The 18,657-nt window shown below is 41.4% G+C and overlaps 1 protein-coding gene across 3 annotated transcripts in view; it reads left to right on the forward strand.

Annotated features, from left to right (window-relative positions):
• The window catches only part of RSPO2 (R-spondin 2), a 173,951-nt gene that overhangs the window by 99,888 nt on the left and 55,406 nt on the right, over positions 1 to 18,657 (forward strand). For all 3 annotated transcript variants that reach the window (XM_054018730.1, XM_054018731.1, XM_054018732.1), the window contains one exon: positions 1,500 to 1,688. In XM_054018730.1, coding sequence (XP_053874705.1) covers positions 1,500 to 1,688 — 189 coding nt within the window. The remainder of the gene's footprint in view (positions 1 to 1,499; positions 1,689 to 18,657) is intronic.

An 18,657-nucleotide genomic window follows, 5' to 3' on the forward strand; every position in this document is an offset into this window, starting at 1 on the left:
GCAGGGCAGGGATGCTACCCCCTACAGGGCAGGGTGAGGAGCCGGCCGGGGTCCCCCCCAAAGCCAATAAACTTTACATGGCCACTCATGCGGCCCCGAGCCGCTCTCCCCCACCGCTGCTGGGGTCCGGAGCCCCCCTGTCGCCCTCCTGGGGGAGCAGCCCCCCTTGCCCGCCCGGTGCCCCTACTCACCAGTTCCAGGAACTGGAAGCCGGCCACCACCCCCTCCCTCCCAGGCTTGCGCCGCCATTACAGCAGCAAGCCTGGGAGGGAGGAGGAATGCCATGTGCATGGGGAAGAGGCGGGGCCAGGGCGGGGATTTGGGGAGGGAGCCAGTGGGGGAAGGAAGGGGTGGAGTCGTGGGGGGGCGAGAGCCCTTCCGGGAGGGCAAAATTGCTTGTTTGTCCAGTGTCCCGATTGCACATCGGTCGGGACGCAGGACAAACAACAAATATGGGGACAGTCCTGATAAAATTGGGACATCCGGTCACCCTATCTCCACCACCTGCACACCAAGCAGGATGTTGTGTAGCAGGGGCTCTGCAAGGAGGTCCTCCTCCTCCATGGCTGCCACAGACCTGGTCATCGATATGTTGGAGAGGCAGCTAAGTGAGCAGCCCTGCTTTGGTTGTGGATTTGCCTCACACCTGGAATCATGTCATGTGAGACTCTGTTTGTATTTATTTTTTAAACTGAGCCTTTATAACTGAGGAAAACATGAACCTAAAGGCTCGAAAAACATGAACAAATGAAGAGAACCCAGCATTATTAATTAAGTTATTTTTGTCATGATTTGTAAGCTAGTCTCATGATGGGGACGGGCAGGAAGGCTGACTCATTCTCTTTGAATGGTTGGCATTGACAATGCTACTATACCTATGCTTTTGTGGATTAACCATATCGTTTTGTGTTTTATTTCTTCTGTCCTTTTCCAACTCCTTATCTTGATTCTTTAATTAATTTGTTCATTCTGCTAATAACACTATGTGAACCACACTCTTAGAATATGCCCACCAAGCAAAGTTTCAAAAGACCATTCTTTTTGGTACATACACTACTTTGTACACTGCTTGAGTAGAAGCCACAGATTGTAACTTCTGGATGAACATTTTTAGTTTCAAAGGATAAACAGCCTAAAAATACAAGTTAGAATCTTCTGAATACAATAGTGTCAAATATAAAACAGTCACCAGTTGATGAGAGAATGGTTACAAAGCCATGAAAATAATGAAAGCCATGAAGAGGGAATTGTTACAAAGAATCTGTGGTTGGCTAGTTGTTGTTTGTGTCAGATTTTAGGACAATTCAGGTTTCTGACACAATTGCCTTGTAAAAACTGCAAACTAAGATCATAATTTGAGATTTCACTGAACGATAAATTTTACAAGCAATAACTTCTAATTTAATACTCTTGCTAATTAGAGTTGCCAGGTATTGTGAAAGAAAGAGACACAGATACAGACAAAGCCCACTAATTTATGACCTGTTTTGCTTTATCAGAAGGCTGTGAAGTGGGTCCCTGGAGTGAATGGGGAACTTGCAGCAGAAATAACAAAACCTGTGGATTTAAATGGGGTTTGGAAACAAGAACAAGGCAAATTGTGAAAAAGCCGGCAAAGGACACAATACCTTGCCCAACCATTGCAGAGTCCAGAAGATGTAAAATGGCTGTGAGGCACTGTCCAGGAGGTAAGAACACTCCCCGCTAAACAATTTTATGAGCCTTTTCTAATTTAAGTCCCATTTATAACTGGGAAAACAGAGCTATATAGTCCAAGCAAGAGAGAAAATCCTGCCCTTACTCTATCTTGTGCAGTTATGCATGGGCAAAAAGGCAATAGAACCACACTACCGCACACAGAGCCAGTCCACTGGGGGGCAGGGGTGTGTGTGTGTGCAATCCATAGTGGCATTTTTTCTTCTCCCCCCACATGCCTACCTATCTCATCCTAAAGGTTTAAAATTTCTCCCTCTCGATGCAGCGTCTCCATTTATTGTATGGACAACACATACAATATGTTTATGTGCTGGGTAAAAATGTTCAGCTCTTTAAACCACATTAAACAAAACTACTAACTACCCTATGTCTTTTTTTAAAAAGACAGGGCATACTGAATAAGTCAAGCATTATTGCTTAGATTTAGCTAATTTTACCTTTTAGCATCTTCACTTATGGCTGATTGTTAACCTATTCTGTTAGTAAACCATAAAATTCAGTATGTTGCATCTATGGATGATGACAGTGCTTTATGTGATCCAAATTTTGAATAGCTGGAAATATGTATACTACTTGCAACTCTACTTTGCTTGCAAATCTAAGTGCTATTTTTACACAAAGTGAAAACATGGGAATTTTAATCCATTGTTTACAGGGAGGAAATGTGAGGCAAATCATTTGTTACTTGCAATATAACAAATCAGTATAATATTTGACTAATAGCTAATGCATATTGTTGTCTCATCAATACAATATTTTATAATATATACCTGTTTATCAGGTGGTTAAAAACTTGTCAGCCTATAGTGCTCATTCCAAACCACTACTGTTTTGTTTACACAACTAGCAACAGAACACTCTCTCCTTTGGAAAATAATTTGATACCATTTTGTCAGCAATTTAAATGTAGCCCAAACAAGACTCCTGATAATGCTTTAAAATTAGTTGTACTATACTTTAACATACATCCAGTACTAATCTTTTTTATTATTTATGTGTTTATTTACAATTTGTAAAGCCCTGCTTTTGTTTCAGAGTTGGACTTTCCATTTTCCATGACTTTTTCAAGAGTAATTAGCTGACACATTAAGAAAGGGGAAAACTTTGGATAAATATCAGAAAAAAAAACATTCTGGGAGTAAGATCTGTTATGGTGTGGAAGAATTGCCCAAGTCGAGTGATGAAAGCCCTGCCTCCTGAGACATTTAAACTAAACAGGGGAGAAAAAACCACTAGGAAATGCACTGGGGGAGCAGTCCTGCATTGGTGGATATTTGGGGGGGGAGGGGAAGAGGAGGCAGGCAGGAAAGGCAGAATCTGAGGTTGAATTGGGCCATGGTGCACTGCAGATTCACACCCTGGCTTGTCGTGCAGTAACTTGCCACGGAGATAAGTCCTAAGGTACCATTATTTGATCATATTTTAAGTATGTTAGATGATTAGTCACCAGAAATGTTGAGTCCAATTGTAATATTTTGGGAAGCAAGAAATCAAGTACAATCTGGCTTGGAAAGAATAGAGTCAGTGCTCTTTACAAATATGGCATTGTCCTAATGTTACACATGTTCTGAGTTTTTAACTTGGGGAAATAAAGAAAACTGTAAGGGAAATAATATTTAGTGACTTTAAGAATCATAATCTCTGTAAATATCTGTTAAGAGGGTATGATAATAAAACCTTTCTTCTAATGTTCTGAGTGTATAAACTCACAGCAACTTGTGGGATAAGTATTAGATTATATAACTAAAGACGGTTGTAGATTGTGATGGATTAAACTGAGAACAGGAAATAAGGATATTTTTGGTGGAATAGGGTCAAGTAAATGACATATGTTTTCTATTTCTGTACATTTAGTTTACATTTCAGTTACTATTTATGTGGTCTATATTGTACATGATAACTTCAGAAGCATTTTTTCTGATTTTATAGATCCTTGCAGGAGAAGGAGTTGAGTTGCATTTACCTTTCCTATTAACTGCTTCAGTTCCATATTTATGATGGACTGGGGATGTTACCCATCTGTCTGTATGGCTATGCAACACATATAACTTCTGAAGAGGAACCCTTCACCTCTTCCTCAGTGTTTGCAGATATAGGCTGGGTTGCAAGTAAGAGATGGTTTCACATAGGGCCTCAGTTCTTTCCTGCTTTAAAGTAGGGTGACACACTAATGACTTCAAACAGATTATCTGACAATATTTTGAGTGTCAGTTCCATAGATTAAACTATTATTTCCAATTGGAAATGTCACGTTTGTATTCTGCTAAATGTTCTATATATTACCCTGTTGCATTGGTGTAACATGTCTCATAGGATCACAGGAGTTACAGATGGAAAAGACTATTTAGTTTATCCAATCCATCCTCCTGCCAATGCCAAGCTGTTGTCTACAGTAAACTTTTTACTGTTTCATCTAGTCTAATTATTAAGGGTCCCAAGTGTTGTGACTTCCACAGATCCCTAGCCAGAAATATTCCACTGGTGAATATTTGGAAGTTCTCTCTCAAATTCAGCATAAATGTTCCATCAGTATTAGTCATACTTCTGTCACGTGTACCTCTGTAAATTATTACTCTCCTTCCTTAATGTTTACACCCGCCATATATTTGTAGACTGTTCTCACGTCCCCCATTAATCATTGCCTGGCAAGCTATACATCTCTGGCCCTTTTAATCTTTCATTGTAAGTCAGTCCCTCCAACCTTTGAACATGTTTATTGTTGTTCTCAGAACTCCTTCCAGTTTGTCTGAATCATTATAGAAACAATGATTGCCATTTTGTGACTAATTGTTTTGTAGGCGAGAAAGGAGACGAGCCCAAGGGATGAGTGTCGCATTAAAATCCTGAGCTTTAAGGGGAAAACTCCTAAGTTTGAAGGGGGAGGGAGTTGTCTCTGTGACATAGTTGTATAATTGGAGGGAGGAGGACTTCAACTTCTGTGCTGTTTGAGTTGGATTTTGGAAACTGGTTTTCCAGTACTCTTAAATTTCTCTGCAGCACTGGGAGCAGAGACTTCCTATCAGGAACTGAAGGAACAGCAGGGTTAAGCCTCAGTTATTGTCTCTGTCCCTGTGTCAGTTAACTCCATCTGCTAACCATTGGGGAAGCTTTTCTGTAAAGCTTTAAAATGAAAAAGTAAATATTTATTTTGTTGGATATATTTGGAAAATAAATGCTCATCACACCTAACATAACTTCAAAAAGTGTGTGAAAGAAGACACTTGCACTTTTATTCTGAAAAACATCTATGTAAGAAGGCCCCTGTGTATTCAACAACTTTGTGCCCGGGGTGTATTCAGAGATCTGTTCACTGTCTTTGGTAATGAAAGTGTATTTGAACTGTTTATTTCACCTCTTGTTAACCCTACTAAGTGAGAGCAAGCTGGATTCTGTTCCTCCATCGTCATCCACAAAATAATTCAGTAAGTTCCAAGCTTTCTCATCTGTGCAAACATACTGAAGGTAAGGGTACTGCACTGGTGGCATTGAGAGCAGAATTTCAAAGACAATGGAATAGTATGAATATAACTTGAGGGTATATGGTCTGCAGAACCTTAGTTATTGGCTGTGAAGCATTAGGAGGTAAAAACCCACGTTGACTTTCATATCTCAGATTGCATTTTCACAGCTGATAGGAAAAAAAAGTCATTTGTAACCTGAGCATGCTTTATATGGAAAGTATCAAGAACTAACAAACAGACAGCTCATGATTCCATGTTTAAAAAGGTAATTTTCAGAGGAAAACTATATACTGGTGTCTATGAAGATATTGCCTCTATATTTAACAGCTTCTATAATAATATAACTCTTATAGAAACAACTCCATTGCCTCCATGAATACAAATCTAGATATCTTTGTTTTCATAATTGCAGTGATATTTTGTGTGAGAAAGTTTGTGGTAAAATAATTTGACTTCCAGTCAACAAATTAGTCATGGGTAGAGCTAGTCAGAATTTTCTTCCATAGAAAATTTCAATGCGAAAAATGGAAAATTAATTTATTTGAAAACTTTCCAGGAAGTTGACTTCATCAAAAATTGGAAATGTTCCATTGGGCAAATCCAAATGAAATATTTCAGTTTGTTGAACCAAATAAGAGTGTTTTGTTTCAGGGCAGTTTGACATTAATCTGGCTACCTGAACTTCTATGGTGCCTCTTGGGAATTGTATTTCTTGTGTCTCATGCCCCCATTCTCTCACAAGGACTGCACTTTTTTTTGGGACTACATCACCCATTATTCACCACACTCTCCCTTGTTGCTGACTCATTGCAGTGCATCATGAGAGTCACATGGCTGTGGTGCATTGTAAGAGATCTAGTCTAGCCCAGTGAGCCCCAGGCAGGTAGAGTGGAACAGAGTTCTGAGGCACCAGAACTACATCGGTCAGGAGGCACGAGCAGCTCAGGAGAACACAGTGCAATGTTGGACTGAGCCGAAATGAAACATTTTAATTCAGGAAAGTCAGACCATTTAATTTCAATTGAAAACATCAAAATGAAATGTTTTGTCTGTCAAATCCCAGTTTTCTTCAAAAAACAGTTTATGGAAATTTTTTGATCAGCCCTATTCAGAAGTGTCTTTAAATGATATTGATAAAAAGATTCATAGATCCATAGATTCTAGGACTGGAAGGGACCTCGAGAGGTCATCGAGTCCAGTCCCCTGCCCGCATGGCAGGACCAAATACTGTCTTGACCATCCCTGATAGACATTTATCTAACCTACTCTTAAATATCTCCAGAGACAGAGATTCCACAACCTCCCTAGGCAATTTATTCCAGTGTTTAACCACCCTGACAGTTAGGAACTTTTTCCTAATGTCCAACCTAGACCTCCCTGGCTGCAGTTTAAACCCATTGCTTCTTGTTCTATCCTTAGAGGCTAAGGTGAACAAGTTCTCTCCCTCCTCCTTATGACACCCTTTTAAATACCTGAAAACTGCTATCATGTCCCCTCCCAGTCTTCTCTTTTCCAAACTAAACAAACCCAATTCTTTCAGCCTTCCTTCATAGGTCATGTTCTCAAGACCTTTAATCATTCTTGTTGCTCTTCTCTGGACCCTTTCCAATTTCTCCACATCTTTTTTAAAATGCGGTGCCCAGAACTGGACACAATACTCTATCTGAGGCCTAACCAGAACAGAGTAGAGCGGAAGAATGACTTCTCGTGTCTTGCTCACAACACACCTGTTAATACATCCCAGAATCATGTTTGCTTTTTTTGCAACAGCATCACACTGTTGACTCATATTTAGCTTGTGGTCCACTATAACCCCTAGATCCCTTTCTGCTGTACTCCTTCCTAGCCAGTCTCTTCCCATTCTGTATGTGTGAAACTGATTTTTCCTTCCTAAGTGGAGCACTTTGCATTTGTCTTTGTTAAACTTCATCCTATTTAACTCAGACCATTTCTCCAATTTGTCCAGATCATTTTGAATTATGACCCTGTCCTCCAAAGCAGTTGCAATCCCTCCCAGTTTGGTATCATCCACAAACTTAATAAGCGTACTTTCTATGCCAATATCTAAGTCGTTGATGAAGCTATTGAACAGAGCCGGTCCCAAAACAGACCCCTGCGGTACCCCACTCGTTATGCCTTTCCAGCAGGATTGGGAACCATTAATAACAACTCTCTGAGTACGGTTATCCAGCCAGTTATGCCCCATCTAAATTGTATTTGCCTAGTTTATCGATAAGAATATCATGCGAGACCGTATCAAATGCCTTACTAAAGTCTAGGTATACCACATCCACAGCGTCACCCTTATCCACAAGGCTCGTTATCCTATCAAAGAAAGCTATCAGATTGGTTTGACATGATTTGTTCTTCACAAATCCATGCTGGCTGTTCCCTATCACCTTACCACCTTCCAAGTGTTTGCAGATGATTTCCTTAATTACTTGCTCCATTATCTTCCCTGGCACAGAAGTTAAACTAACTGGTCTGTAGTTTCCTGGGTTGTTTTTATTTCCCTTTTTATAGATGGGCACTATATTTGCCCTTTTCCAGTCTTCTGGAATCTCTCCTGTCTCCCATGATTTTCCAAAGATAATAGCTAGAGGCTCAGATACCTCCTCTATTAGCTCCTTGAGTATTCTAGGATGCATTTCATCAGGCCCTGGTGACTTGCAGGCATCTAACTTTTCTAAGTGATTTTTAACTTGTTCTTTTTTTTATTTTATCTGCTAAACCTACCCCCTTCCCATTAGCATTCACTAGGTTAGGCATTCCTTCAGACTTCTCAGTGAAGACCGAAACAAAGAAGTCATTAAGCATCTCTGCCATTTCCAAGTTTCCTGTTACTCTTTCTCCCTCTTCACTAAGCAGTGGGCCTACCCTGTCTTTGGTCTTCCTCTTGCTTCTAATGTATTGATAAAAAGTCTTCTTGTTTCCCTTTATTCCCGTAGCTAGTTTGAGCTCATTTTGTGCCTTTGCCTTTCTAATCTTGCCCCTGCATTCCTGTGTTGTTTGCCTATATTCATCCTTTGTAATCTGTCCCAGTTTCCATTTTTTATATGACTCCTTTTTATTTTTTAGATCATGCAAGATCTCGTGGTTAAGCCAAGGTGGTCTTTTGCCACATTTTCTATCTTTCCTAACCAGCGGAATAGCTTGCTTTTGGGCCCTTAATAGTGTCCCTTTGAAAAACTGCCAACTCTCCTCAGTTGTTTTTCCCCTCAGTCTTGATTCCCATGGGACCTTACCGATCAGCTCTCTGAGCTTACCAAAATCTGCCTTCCTGAAATCCATTGTCTCTATTTTGCTGTTCTCCCTTCTACCCTTCCTTAGAATTGCAAACTCTATGATTTCATGATCACTTTCACCCAGGCTGCCTTCTACTTTCAAATTCTCAACGAGTTCCTCCCTATTTGTTAAAATCAAGTCTAGAACAGCTTCCCCCCAGTAGCTTTTTCAACCTTCTGAAATAAAAAGTTGTCTGCAATGCAGTCCAAGAATTTGTTGGATAGTCTGTGCCCCGCTGTGTTATTTTCCCAACATATATCCGGATAGTTGAAGTCCCCCATCACCACCAAATCTTGGGCTTTGGATGATTTTGTTAGTTGCTTAAAAAAAGCCTCATCCACCTCTTCCACCTGGTTAGGTGGCCTGTAGTAGACTCCTAGCATTACAGCCATAACTGGCTGTTTAGCTGATTTAGTTAAATACCTTTCCAGCTACTCTGGAATCTTAAGAGCTAATGGTCTTGGATGTCATCCAGTATCAGATTTTTCTTGGGAAGAAACCATTTTAACAGGATTAATAACCTCAGCTGAACAGGGCTATAGCTCTGGCTATTACAGAGCTCCCAGGTGGTTCTGTTCTGGCTACATCATGAAATAAGAGTTCTGATAGGTCTTTGCCAACAGATGACTCTGAGTGTAACTGAAGCCCAACCATTTTTCAGGTGGCAGAGTATATATGATCATTAAAGTTTAATATATGCAGATAAGGCATTTTATTGTGGTATTATTACTTAACATGTAAAATTCACAATTTTTAAAGGTTTATTATCTACCTTATTCTAAATGCAGACATTTAGAATAAAATATTGCTATTTGATTAAGTATATTTTATCGGGACAGCGGTAACAAATATTTGGAAACTTCTGTAATGTCTTCAGCCACATCCTGATTATTTGGGTGGTTAGTTCTTAAGGAGAAATAGTTAGCAGCAGCTATTTAACTCACATTATTGGCATGTGGAATTGCTGCTTTAGATTCACTTTTCAATTAAATATGTTCCTGTTATTTAGGAAAATAGTTTTGAAATGCCATGTGTGTTTCAACAGTTTTGTAGTATGGATCTGCACCTTCCTAGGTAGAGACAGAGTTACATCAAGGAAAAAAAAGTTACACCAAATGTTAGTTGTATATCAACCCTTACTGTTACCCCAAGAACACACTCAAGGATCCCAGAGTCACCCTTCTATGGCTGACTTTTGGATTCCCAAGATGCTGATCTATTAATTTGTTCCTGCAAGGTGAAATGAGGGGGCCTCCTTAGTAGAATTGCCAGGGTTTACCAAGGATCTCTCTATGTCCTTCAGGAAACTCCCCAGAACAGACTAGATCTGTTCACCCTGGGACATTGATACAGCCCTCCACTCAAACTATTGACACCCAGGCAGTACTTTTCCAAAACAAAGTATTTTCTTTCCTAATACAATTAATCTAAGCCTAAATTTAAACATAAATCCCTTAGCACAAGTATACAAATTAAACTACCCAAGACCGTAATGTCATAGTTGAAATGGCTTAAAGGATTATATTCTGCACATATCAGTCCTATGCAGGACACTGACAGCAATCTTAATAAACTCTAAACTTTATACATAGTAACATAAACATACACACCACAGATGCTCTCATTTTTATTATCCAAAGCATATACATTCATTAATCCTGTTTCTATCCTATATCCTACTACCATGGGTTCTCAAACTTCACTGCACCTTGATCCCCTTCTGACAACAAAGATCACTAAACAGGGCTAGCTCCAGGTTTTTTGCCACCCCCAGCAAAAAAAAAAAAAAAAAAAAAAGGGTCCGGAGTGCCGCTGCCAAAGCAAAAAAACCCCTGGAGTGCCGCCCCTTGAAAAGTGCCACCCCAAGAACATGCTTGGAACACTGGTGCCTAGAGCCAGCCCTATAACTAAATGACCCCAGGAGGAGGGACCGAAGCCTGAACCCGCCCACACCCTGCTGCCTCAGGAGGGTGGGCCAAAGCTGAAGCCCAACGGCTTCAGCGCCAGTTGTGGGGACCTGTAAACTGAGCCCAAGGGCTGTGGGGCTCAGACTTTGGCTCAGGGTGGTAGGGCTCAGTCTTTGGTCCTAGGCCCCAGCAAGTCTAACACCAGCTCTGGCGACCCCATTAAAACGGGGTTGTGACCCACTTTTGAGTCCCGACCCACAGTTTGAGAACTGCTGTCCTATACTATAGCTAACATGTTTACTCTCTGTAGGCTTCTCTTTGCTCTGTCTAAGGATCCTTCTGCTCTCTCTCAGCAGCACTGCTGCTGTTACCCTGCAGTTGCTTCTGCTGCTTCTTCTGATTCCTTTGCTCTTTTAGGTTTCTTCTGGTTCTCCTTCTCCTGCTCCTGACTTGACTGACTTTTGCTTGCTTGCTATCTGTCTTTTATACAATTATTGGCCTGTTCTGATTGGCTTGTTTGCCAATCCTAGTATTAGCATACCTGTTGTCCAATCACCTTCAGATCCTCTCTGATTGGTCTATAAGAATGGACCAATCATAAATGCTAAGTCTAACTGTCAAACAAAGACTTAGTATTATGGGATGTTTACTACTGTGGTCTGGGGACCCTCACCTAGTTTTGGACTGAGCATGTCTGACTGACCCCTCGCTTCAGTTTTGGAGTGACCTTTACTGGACCTCAGTCCTTACTCTGCCTCCCAACGCACCAGCCATAGGCCAAACTGCTTGAAACTGCCAATTCACTGTCCTTGGCTATTTGCCATCATTGTATGCACACTTAAATTACCAAACTTTTAAACTATAAACTGTCACCTTATTTCTTTTAGCATATGCTTAATTGTTAACGTATGCACCTTAATGTCACAGTCTACTCCTGCCACTCCATTTTTTACCAATTTTAGCTAATTTTATTTCAGTTCTTCCCCTATTTTCAGTAAATGGTGGCAAAGCAATGTTTTCAGTACTGTGCTTAAGAAACTAAACACAGCAGTTTAAAATCCTTTTGTATCATTACTGGGTCTCCTACTTTCCCCCCCGCCCCCACTCTCAAAGTACCCAATAGCATTGTTGGGTGACGGTTTCTCAACAAGAGAAGAGAGCATATCTTTTCTTGTTTTTTTGGATGAATAGCTTAGTGTATTGCTGCACCTCTGATAAGTGATAGTAGATGTCTAGGGTCTTTCAGACTGGCTTCCAGTGGAGGAGGAAATGGTGACACTTATATTCTTAGGGTTTGTCTGGACTTAAAACAGTACTGCTGCACCACTTCTGTGGAGATGCTGATTAGGCTGACGGCAGGGCTTCTCCTGTCAGCAGTGGTATTCCACCTCCCCAAGAAGCGGTAGATGGGAGAACTTTCCTGTTGACCTAACGCTGTCTATACTGGGGGTTAGGTTTGTTTATCTGTGTCACTTAGATTCATAGATTCTAGGACTGGAAGGGACCTCGAGAGGTCATCGAGTCCAGTCCCCTGCTCTCATGGCAGAACCAAATTCTGTCTAGACCATCCCTGATAGACATTTATCTTAGGGCTGTGGAGTTTTCATTCCCCTGAGTGATGTAGTTATACTGAATTAATTTCCTAGTGTAGGCCAGGCCTAAGAGTAACTAGTTTTATTTACACACTATACATCAGTCCTGGAACAGAGGTGGGTAGACAGCATATAGGGCAATCCCTTCTTTCGGGAATCTCAGCACAACACCAATACCCAGTTCCCAGGGAGTAACTCTGCCTCAAGAATTGACCAAGACAGAGAGCACACCTGCTGCTTGCACACCCTGCTCTCAAAGATCTTTGAAGACTATGTATAAATATCTGCCATATGGTTACATCTGTGGTAATACAAAAAGCTTTCAAGAAGGTTGCTAGTGCAGTGGTGTAGGCTAGTAAATGATGTGTGCAAGAACACTCCTATTTTAATGAGAAATGCAAAGGTTTTTGCTCCTGCCTCATCAGGCTTCATCATTTTAGCGTCTGACCAGGAATTGTGACCACTATTGTATCTTGCACATTAAGTTAAATCTTACTCCACATGGCTAGATGCTCCTCTGAAAGCTGTGGCAGCATTGCAGGAAGAAGGGCTCCCCTTGATACTGCAACCAGGTCCTAATTGGTCACAGGAGTTTAGAGGGAATTTCTGACAAGTCTAATTGCAGCGAGCATCTCTTTATGCTGTTTTCATATTCCCCCTTCCTGGAGAATGGATTTGGGAGATCCTTATAGTGGAAAACCAGTCTCCCTGACGTGTTCCAATCTATAGTATGTGCTGTAGAAAGCTCTCTTATGTTTGTGTGCATTCTAGGCTGAAAGAAGCCTGAAGCTTTTCTGTTTTGTCTTTTGCTGATGTCTGATAGCTTGTGCTTTCTGTTTAGAACTTTGGCTACAGAAAACTTTGGCTGGGGGAAGCCTGATAAGACAACACTCTATCCAGATTCCTTCTGCTCTAGGTTCTCCTGCTCTGGCCATTCCATCATACTGATGCTAGACAGTAAAGAACAGAAATATGTTTAACAGTTCTTGTGTAAAGCTAAACTCCAAAAATGCACCAAATACCAATTAGCAGCTAGACCTCCACTAACGAGAACCAAACTTGAATTTTTTAAAAAAAGAGTAGGTCTAAATTTACTGTGTATACAATCCATTATTTGGCCTATTCATTTAATGATCTCTGGTGTAGGCCACAAATTTGTAGTTCCAAAATCCTTGTATAATAGCTGAAGCGTATGTAGCCTATACATCTCTAGCTTACAATACATTTTGTGGACAATAGACTGACTAAGAAAATATTTTAAAAAACAGTTCAGATACTGTAGAGGTACAGGTCATAAATTGTATATTAATTTTAAAGTTGCTTTGATTTATTTTAAAAAAATCCATCCTCAAATAGGAATCCAGTCTAACTTGTTCAGAACTTTAGAAACATAAGGGTTCCATTCCATTATTTAAACCATGCCTTAGATGTCCATGGCACATTATAGACAAAAGACAATGATCCCGCTTTGAGGAGATTACCATATAAATTGAGATATGTGTTAATGGTGTGGGTTGTGAGAGAGTTAAGGTTTACAGCAATACAGTTATGCTGTTGTTTTGGTTGGTAATGCATGTGTTCTGAAGATTTCAAAACATTTTTCTGGTGCTGTTACTAACTTAAAACTAGAGTGTATGGGTCTCATCAGCATTGTAAATGGAAATATGTACATGGAGTTGCAATAACATAGCCTAGATGTCTACTATAGTTTCAGTACTGGAATGTGGGAGCGATGGCCCAAGTCTGGACATTTTCTGAGTTTTTTTAAAATGCTTCTAAATACAAATCTGATCTAATGGTGGCTTCCCTTTTCCAGGTATGAGCTATGTATACATTTATACCTATAACTAGTTAGAGGGTGAAAACAGAGAATGCAGCTTTGAGTAGTGGCAATTTTGAGTACTTAATTTGTATATGTAGAGGTATCACTTCTTAAACTTGCCCCCATAACTTTTTGGGTGCCAACTGCATCCACAAACAGGGAGGCCTGGCTTTAGCATGTCTGAAAATATACCCCATAATGTTCAAATACAGAGCATGATGCAAAGAAGCACACTGGTTTTTAAGAGGCAGAAAGGAAGTACCAATTCAGCAGCGGCAGATTAGTCTTTAAGAAGTAGACTCCACCAAAGACACTTTGCATTTTACAAATGAATTCAGATTGGTTGGGACAGAAATTATAATGAGCAAGTAAATATTTGGCTATTTTAGCCAATGCTCATTCTGAACAGTTTGAGCAGGAACTAACAAGTGGGAGCAAGAAGGGACAAAATGAAGCTATCCTGGAGAGCTTCCAGAATACAAGATTTTTTTAGTATGGCTTAACCAATAAAGCCTGGCATGCTTGTTAGTGCATTTAGTTCAGGAACAAGCTTTTGTCAGATGCTAAATCTGATTATCTGGACTATCAGCATATCAACATCTGCTTTAAATGGAGAACGTTGTACTAAGTTTTAAAATGTGTTTTTTCTCTTTGCTAAAAGATAAAGTTTAGGAATGATAATAGTGCTGACTGCTACAGAGAAACAGCCACTAAAAAAAATCTACAGTTTCTCCCCCTGGCACGGGAAATGCCTGCCCTTGGATTGTGCGGGTTTTGAATTAAGTCACAAATAAAGATTATAGAGCTATGTTGTTTGTAGTCTCCACTTCAGCTTCAAAAAGAGCATACATATTCCTGTTTCTATAGGATCACAATGGGCAATCTGTAGCGTCACTCTACCAGTCTCCAATACTGAAATATTTTCCTTTGTATTATGCATAGGATTAATCCCTATTCTGCATACACCAGTTTAATGTGTGCCCCATTTGTAAAAAGCTAACAGCTAAATTATAGGGAAAATAATGTTGTTCTTCACTTTTGCATTAAGGTAGCAAAGTGCACAGTAAATTATAAGTCATTTTTATGACTGTGGTGTGAATTGTGGAAGGGGCTTTGAACTCTGCAAACTTAATATTTGAGTTTGTTTAATATTTTTCTTGAAGTATTTCAGTGCATTTGAAGAGCAATATTGGAGTCCTTCTCTAGCAAAATGACCACCTGACAGGATTGATCCATAAAGTGATCAGCATTGCAATGCTGAATTTTTAGGCAATAGGCCACCTACAGGAATCCATAGCCCTGAGTTGGGTGCCCAGACTCCCTATACAATGCATGGGGAGAGGTAGGCGTCTTATGGATTCCAAGAAGCCAACAAATTGAGTGGGGAGCTGTTTTACCTAGACAGTAGGAAATGCTGAGGAGACGGGTGTGGCCTAAGCCAACCCCCTAAAGGATTTAGGTGCCTAAATCCAGGCTGAAGGGAGGCACCTCCCTTCACTCAGGATTCATAGCTGTGAGCCTTCTCCTGGAATTAGGTGCCTAAACCAGGTCAGTCTTTTCTCACAACAAATGGTGGCATTGATGCTGCCAACCCCCCTTTCTTATACCCAATAGCCCCATGGTTGGAGTTCTTACCCAGGCTGTGAGAGACTCGGGTTCAAATCATCACTCTGCCTAATAAAGAGCAGGGACATGAACCTAGGTCTTTCACCTCCCCGGTGAGTTCCCTAATTACTGGGCTATTTATGATGAAGGTGGGCTCTGTCAACCTAACCTGTTGAAGCTGTACCACTTGGTATAAATAAATATTCAGGGGAAGAGGGACTTGAACATGGGTCTCCTATGTGCATATCCTCACCACTGACCTATAGAGTCAGCGTCTTGGCCCAGTGACTATTTCAGACAAAGGGGAACAAGTCTCTCACATGCTGGATGTTCCTTTTGCTGCCCACAGCAGGACTAGAAAAAATTAATGATGGCAGAAGAGGATCTTTCCTCTTTCACATTGAGGAAGCAAAGAAAACTGAGGAAGGTGGACAGCCATGCTCCCTCTTTCCTTAGGGCTAATGAATGACCAGTTGTGTTGCCTCCTGCATCCTGGAAGGTGGTGTCACACAGCGTGATGTATTGCAGTTTTCACTTCCAGTTAGAGAAGAGGCAAACCTATAATAAATAGTATTTTGCCTAGTTTTTTATGCAGTCTTGTTTGCACATATCTCTTGCAACCAGATGAATGAGGAAGTATGTGGTTGAATGGAATATCTTTGATGTCCTATTCTAAAGTTGCCCTTACATTTAACATGTTTCTCTTGAATCTGGATAACAATAGCTCTGGAGCTAATCTCAGGCACAGATTAACTAGTGCACCTGCAACGTACTTGAACAGGGCCCGCAATGTCAGGGGGACCCCTGAACACCTGATTATAGTCAGCTTAGCATCCCCTGTGATGCTAGTCGCAATGTGCCAGGGTGGTTTTCACTGGTAAGTTACAACAGGAACTCATCTCCTCCCACTCCCTGGCACATTGCAACTGACAGACATTGCTGCATGCAGGGGCACTGGTGGCTGCTTCCACTACTATGTGAAGGCCACATGGCCACTGGGAGCACTGCTTCATGGCACCCAAGTCCCACTCCATGTGCAAGATCCTCAGCATGCTGATGCAGTGGTGGAGACTCCTGCCCCTCTCTGCACTGGAAAGCCGGATGGACTTGAGGCTTGCCAGCAGGAAGGAGGAAGGAGGAGGAACCAAGGTAGAGAGGGGCTTCCTGGACTGAGGCTCCTGGGAGGGGGTGGCTGTAGGGAGTCATGGCTGAGGGGAGAGGTCAGGCTGGTGGGGAGACAGTGGCCAGTTTTTCTATCTCTTGGAGGTGGCAACCCTTCTCGGGTCCTGACCAAGTTTGGCTTGGCCACTACCCTGAGTCATGACTTATGATGAGGGAGCTGGGCAGGCCACACTTCAGAGAGTAGCACTACAACCTGGCACTTGGGTCACAGCGTCGCTCAGGTTTGGCACCCTAGGCAGATGCACAGGCAGTTTGGCACCCTGGGCAGATGGGCCTTTGCTTGGCACTGTCCTGGATGGCCGAAGCAGTCAGAGCCATGTAAGAGCAGGGGGGGCTTCTGGAATGGGTCTGGTTTCTCAGGTCACTTTTCATGGTTCAGTTCATTCTTGGCTCATTCTGCCTCCTTGCTGGGATTTGTGTCATTAGCTATCAGAGCCAGAGTGTTCTTTTCAGGGTCCACGTAGCTGGCCATTATGGTACCCCAAAACACCCTTCTTCCCAAGGGGAAGCTTTCCTGCTTTCTTGGCTTCTGAAGTTCAATCTCACAATCAGTGTCTCAGAGTCAGTCCCTTATTTGTATTGGTCTGGATCAAACTTGTGTCCAGAACCAGCTGAGACTCAGTGGCCCTTTGTCAGTGTCCTTGTGAGGGGCTTGAGGTCAGACGTCTGGGCCCAGGTCAGTGCTAGAGGTCAGAACATGTGTCAGGGTTCCGAGTCCTGATCGAGGCTCAGAATCCAAGGTAGAACCAAAGTCAATGCCGGGAGTTCAGGAGAAGAGAAGCAGAGTTGGTTGTGGCAGCTCGCAAGGGATCTGCATTGTTGCCTGGACATTTCCTGGTATGCCCTGTGGGCTTATATGGGGCCAATGGGCCAATCAAGAACCTCCAAGGCACTGCTAATAAGGTCTCTTGGGCAAGACTTCCTGTAGTCTGCTGAACTTTGCAGATGACAGGGAGTGGCCAGCCGCCAAGTGAGGGTAGCCATTGCCTGGTGACTCTACCAACCCAGACATGAGTCCTGCCAATCATTACATCCATTCCCTCAGGAGCTGGTAAAGTTCCTCTCTCAGCCCTGCCTATTTTTCAAGTGGCAGCAAAGAGTCTCTGGCTCAGATATCCAATGCACCAATGTACTTTGTCTTTTCGTATGGTCTTTGGCAAGTTCTGCTTTTATCAGGAACCCTTTCCCCGATAGCTGGGGAGCCAGCTGGGCAAGGTCAAATTCGTTTCTAAGTCACATTTCATAATACATCCAAACAATTAGCTTACTTAGCAAATATTTCCCAGAGCAAAAGGAGACAGAGGGTGTGTATGGGGGAATTATGTTTAAAAAAATCAAATTGCCATGTTTGTTAATAAAGACATTAAATATTAGATTTTTAAAGTCTTCTCTCATTTATTAATAATCAATACATTGAGATGTTCTTGTTCTCATATTTTGCAGACTGTACACCACATACTCTGAGTTTAAGGAAGGTGCCTCCTGCACTCACCCAATTTCCATAGTGCATGGAGCCCCAACATTCTTTAATCTGGCCCTTGCTAATCTAACACATCTAGATGTGAAAATGGATGATACACACAGACCAAGTGACCTCGTAGACTAAATGTCTGCTTCATATTCATAAGGCTGAGTTAAAGTTCAAACTTAGCAGGATTTGTGTTAAAATATCTATTAACCTCTAATCATGTTGTTGCGAAGAAGCCAATTCTTATCACTTTGCTAAAGAAAAATAATGCAATCTGATAAGAATCAGTTTAAAAAGAATAGTTAGAAGTAATTGTTCAGCCACAATATAAATAAATGATGACAATTTAAATAGCTAGCTCAACAGTCCAATAGTTAGGAGTGTCCTAGGTTTCCCCCTCCTACAGTTGAGTGTAACACTCCCAATTCACATTGTATGTGTGAGCTAATTGCTATGTTAGATCATCCAAATCGTACTTTTTCTAAGGTGGCTGTTTTTACAGCTATCACAACTTTGTTGTGACCAGACTGTTCCTGATAACATTTTTTATTCATGAGAAATATTTGAGACAAGATTGGGTAAAATAGAAAGTTAGCCAGAGAAGATTAGAAACACCCAC

The sequence above is a fragment of the Malaclemys terrapin genome, chromosome 2, assembly GCF_027887155.1.
Source record: "Malaclemys terrapin pileata isolate rMalTer1 chromosome 2, rMalTer1.hap1, whole genome shotgun sequence".
Taxonomy (NCBI): domain Eukaryota; kingdom Metazoa; phylum Chordata; order Testudines; family Emydidae; genus Malaclemys; species Malaclemys terrapin.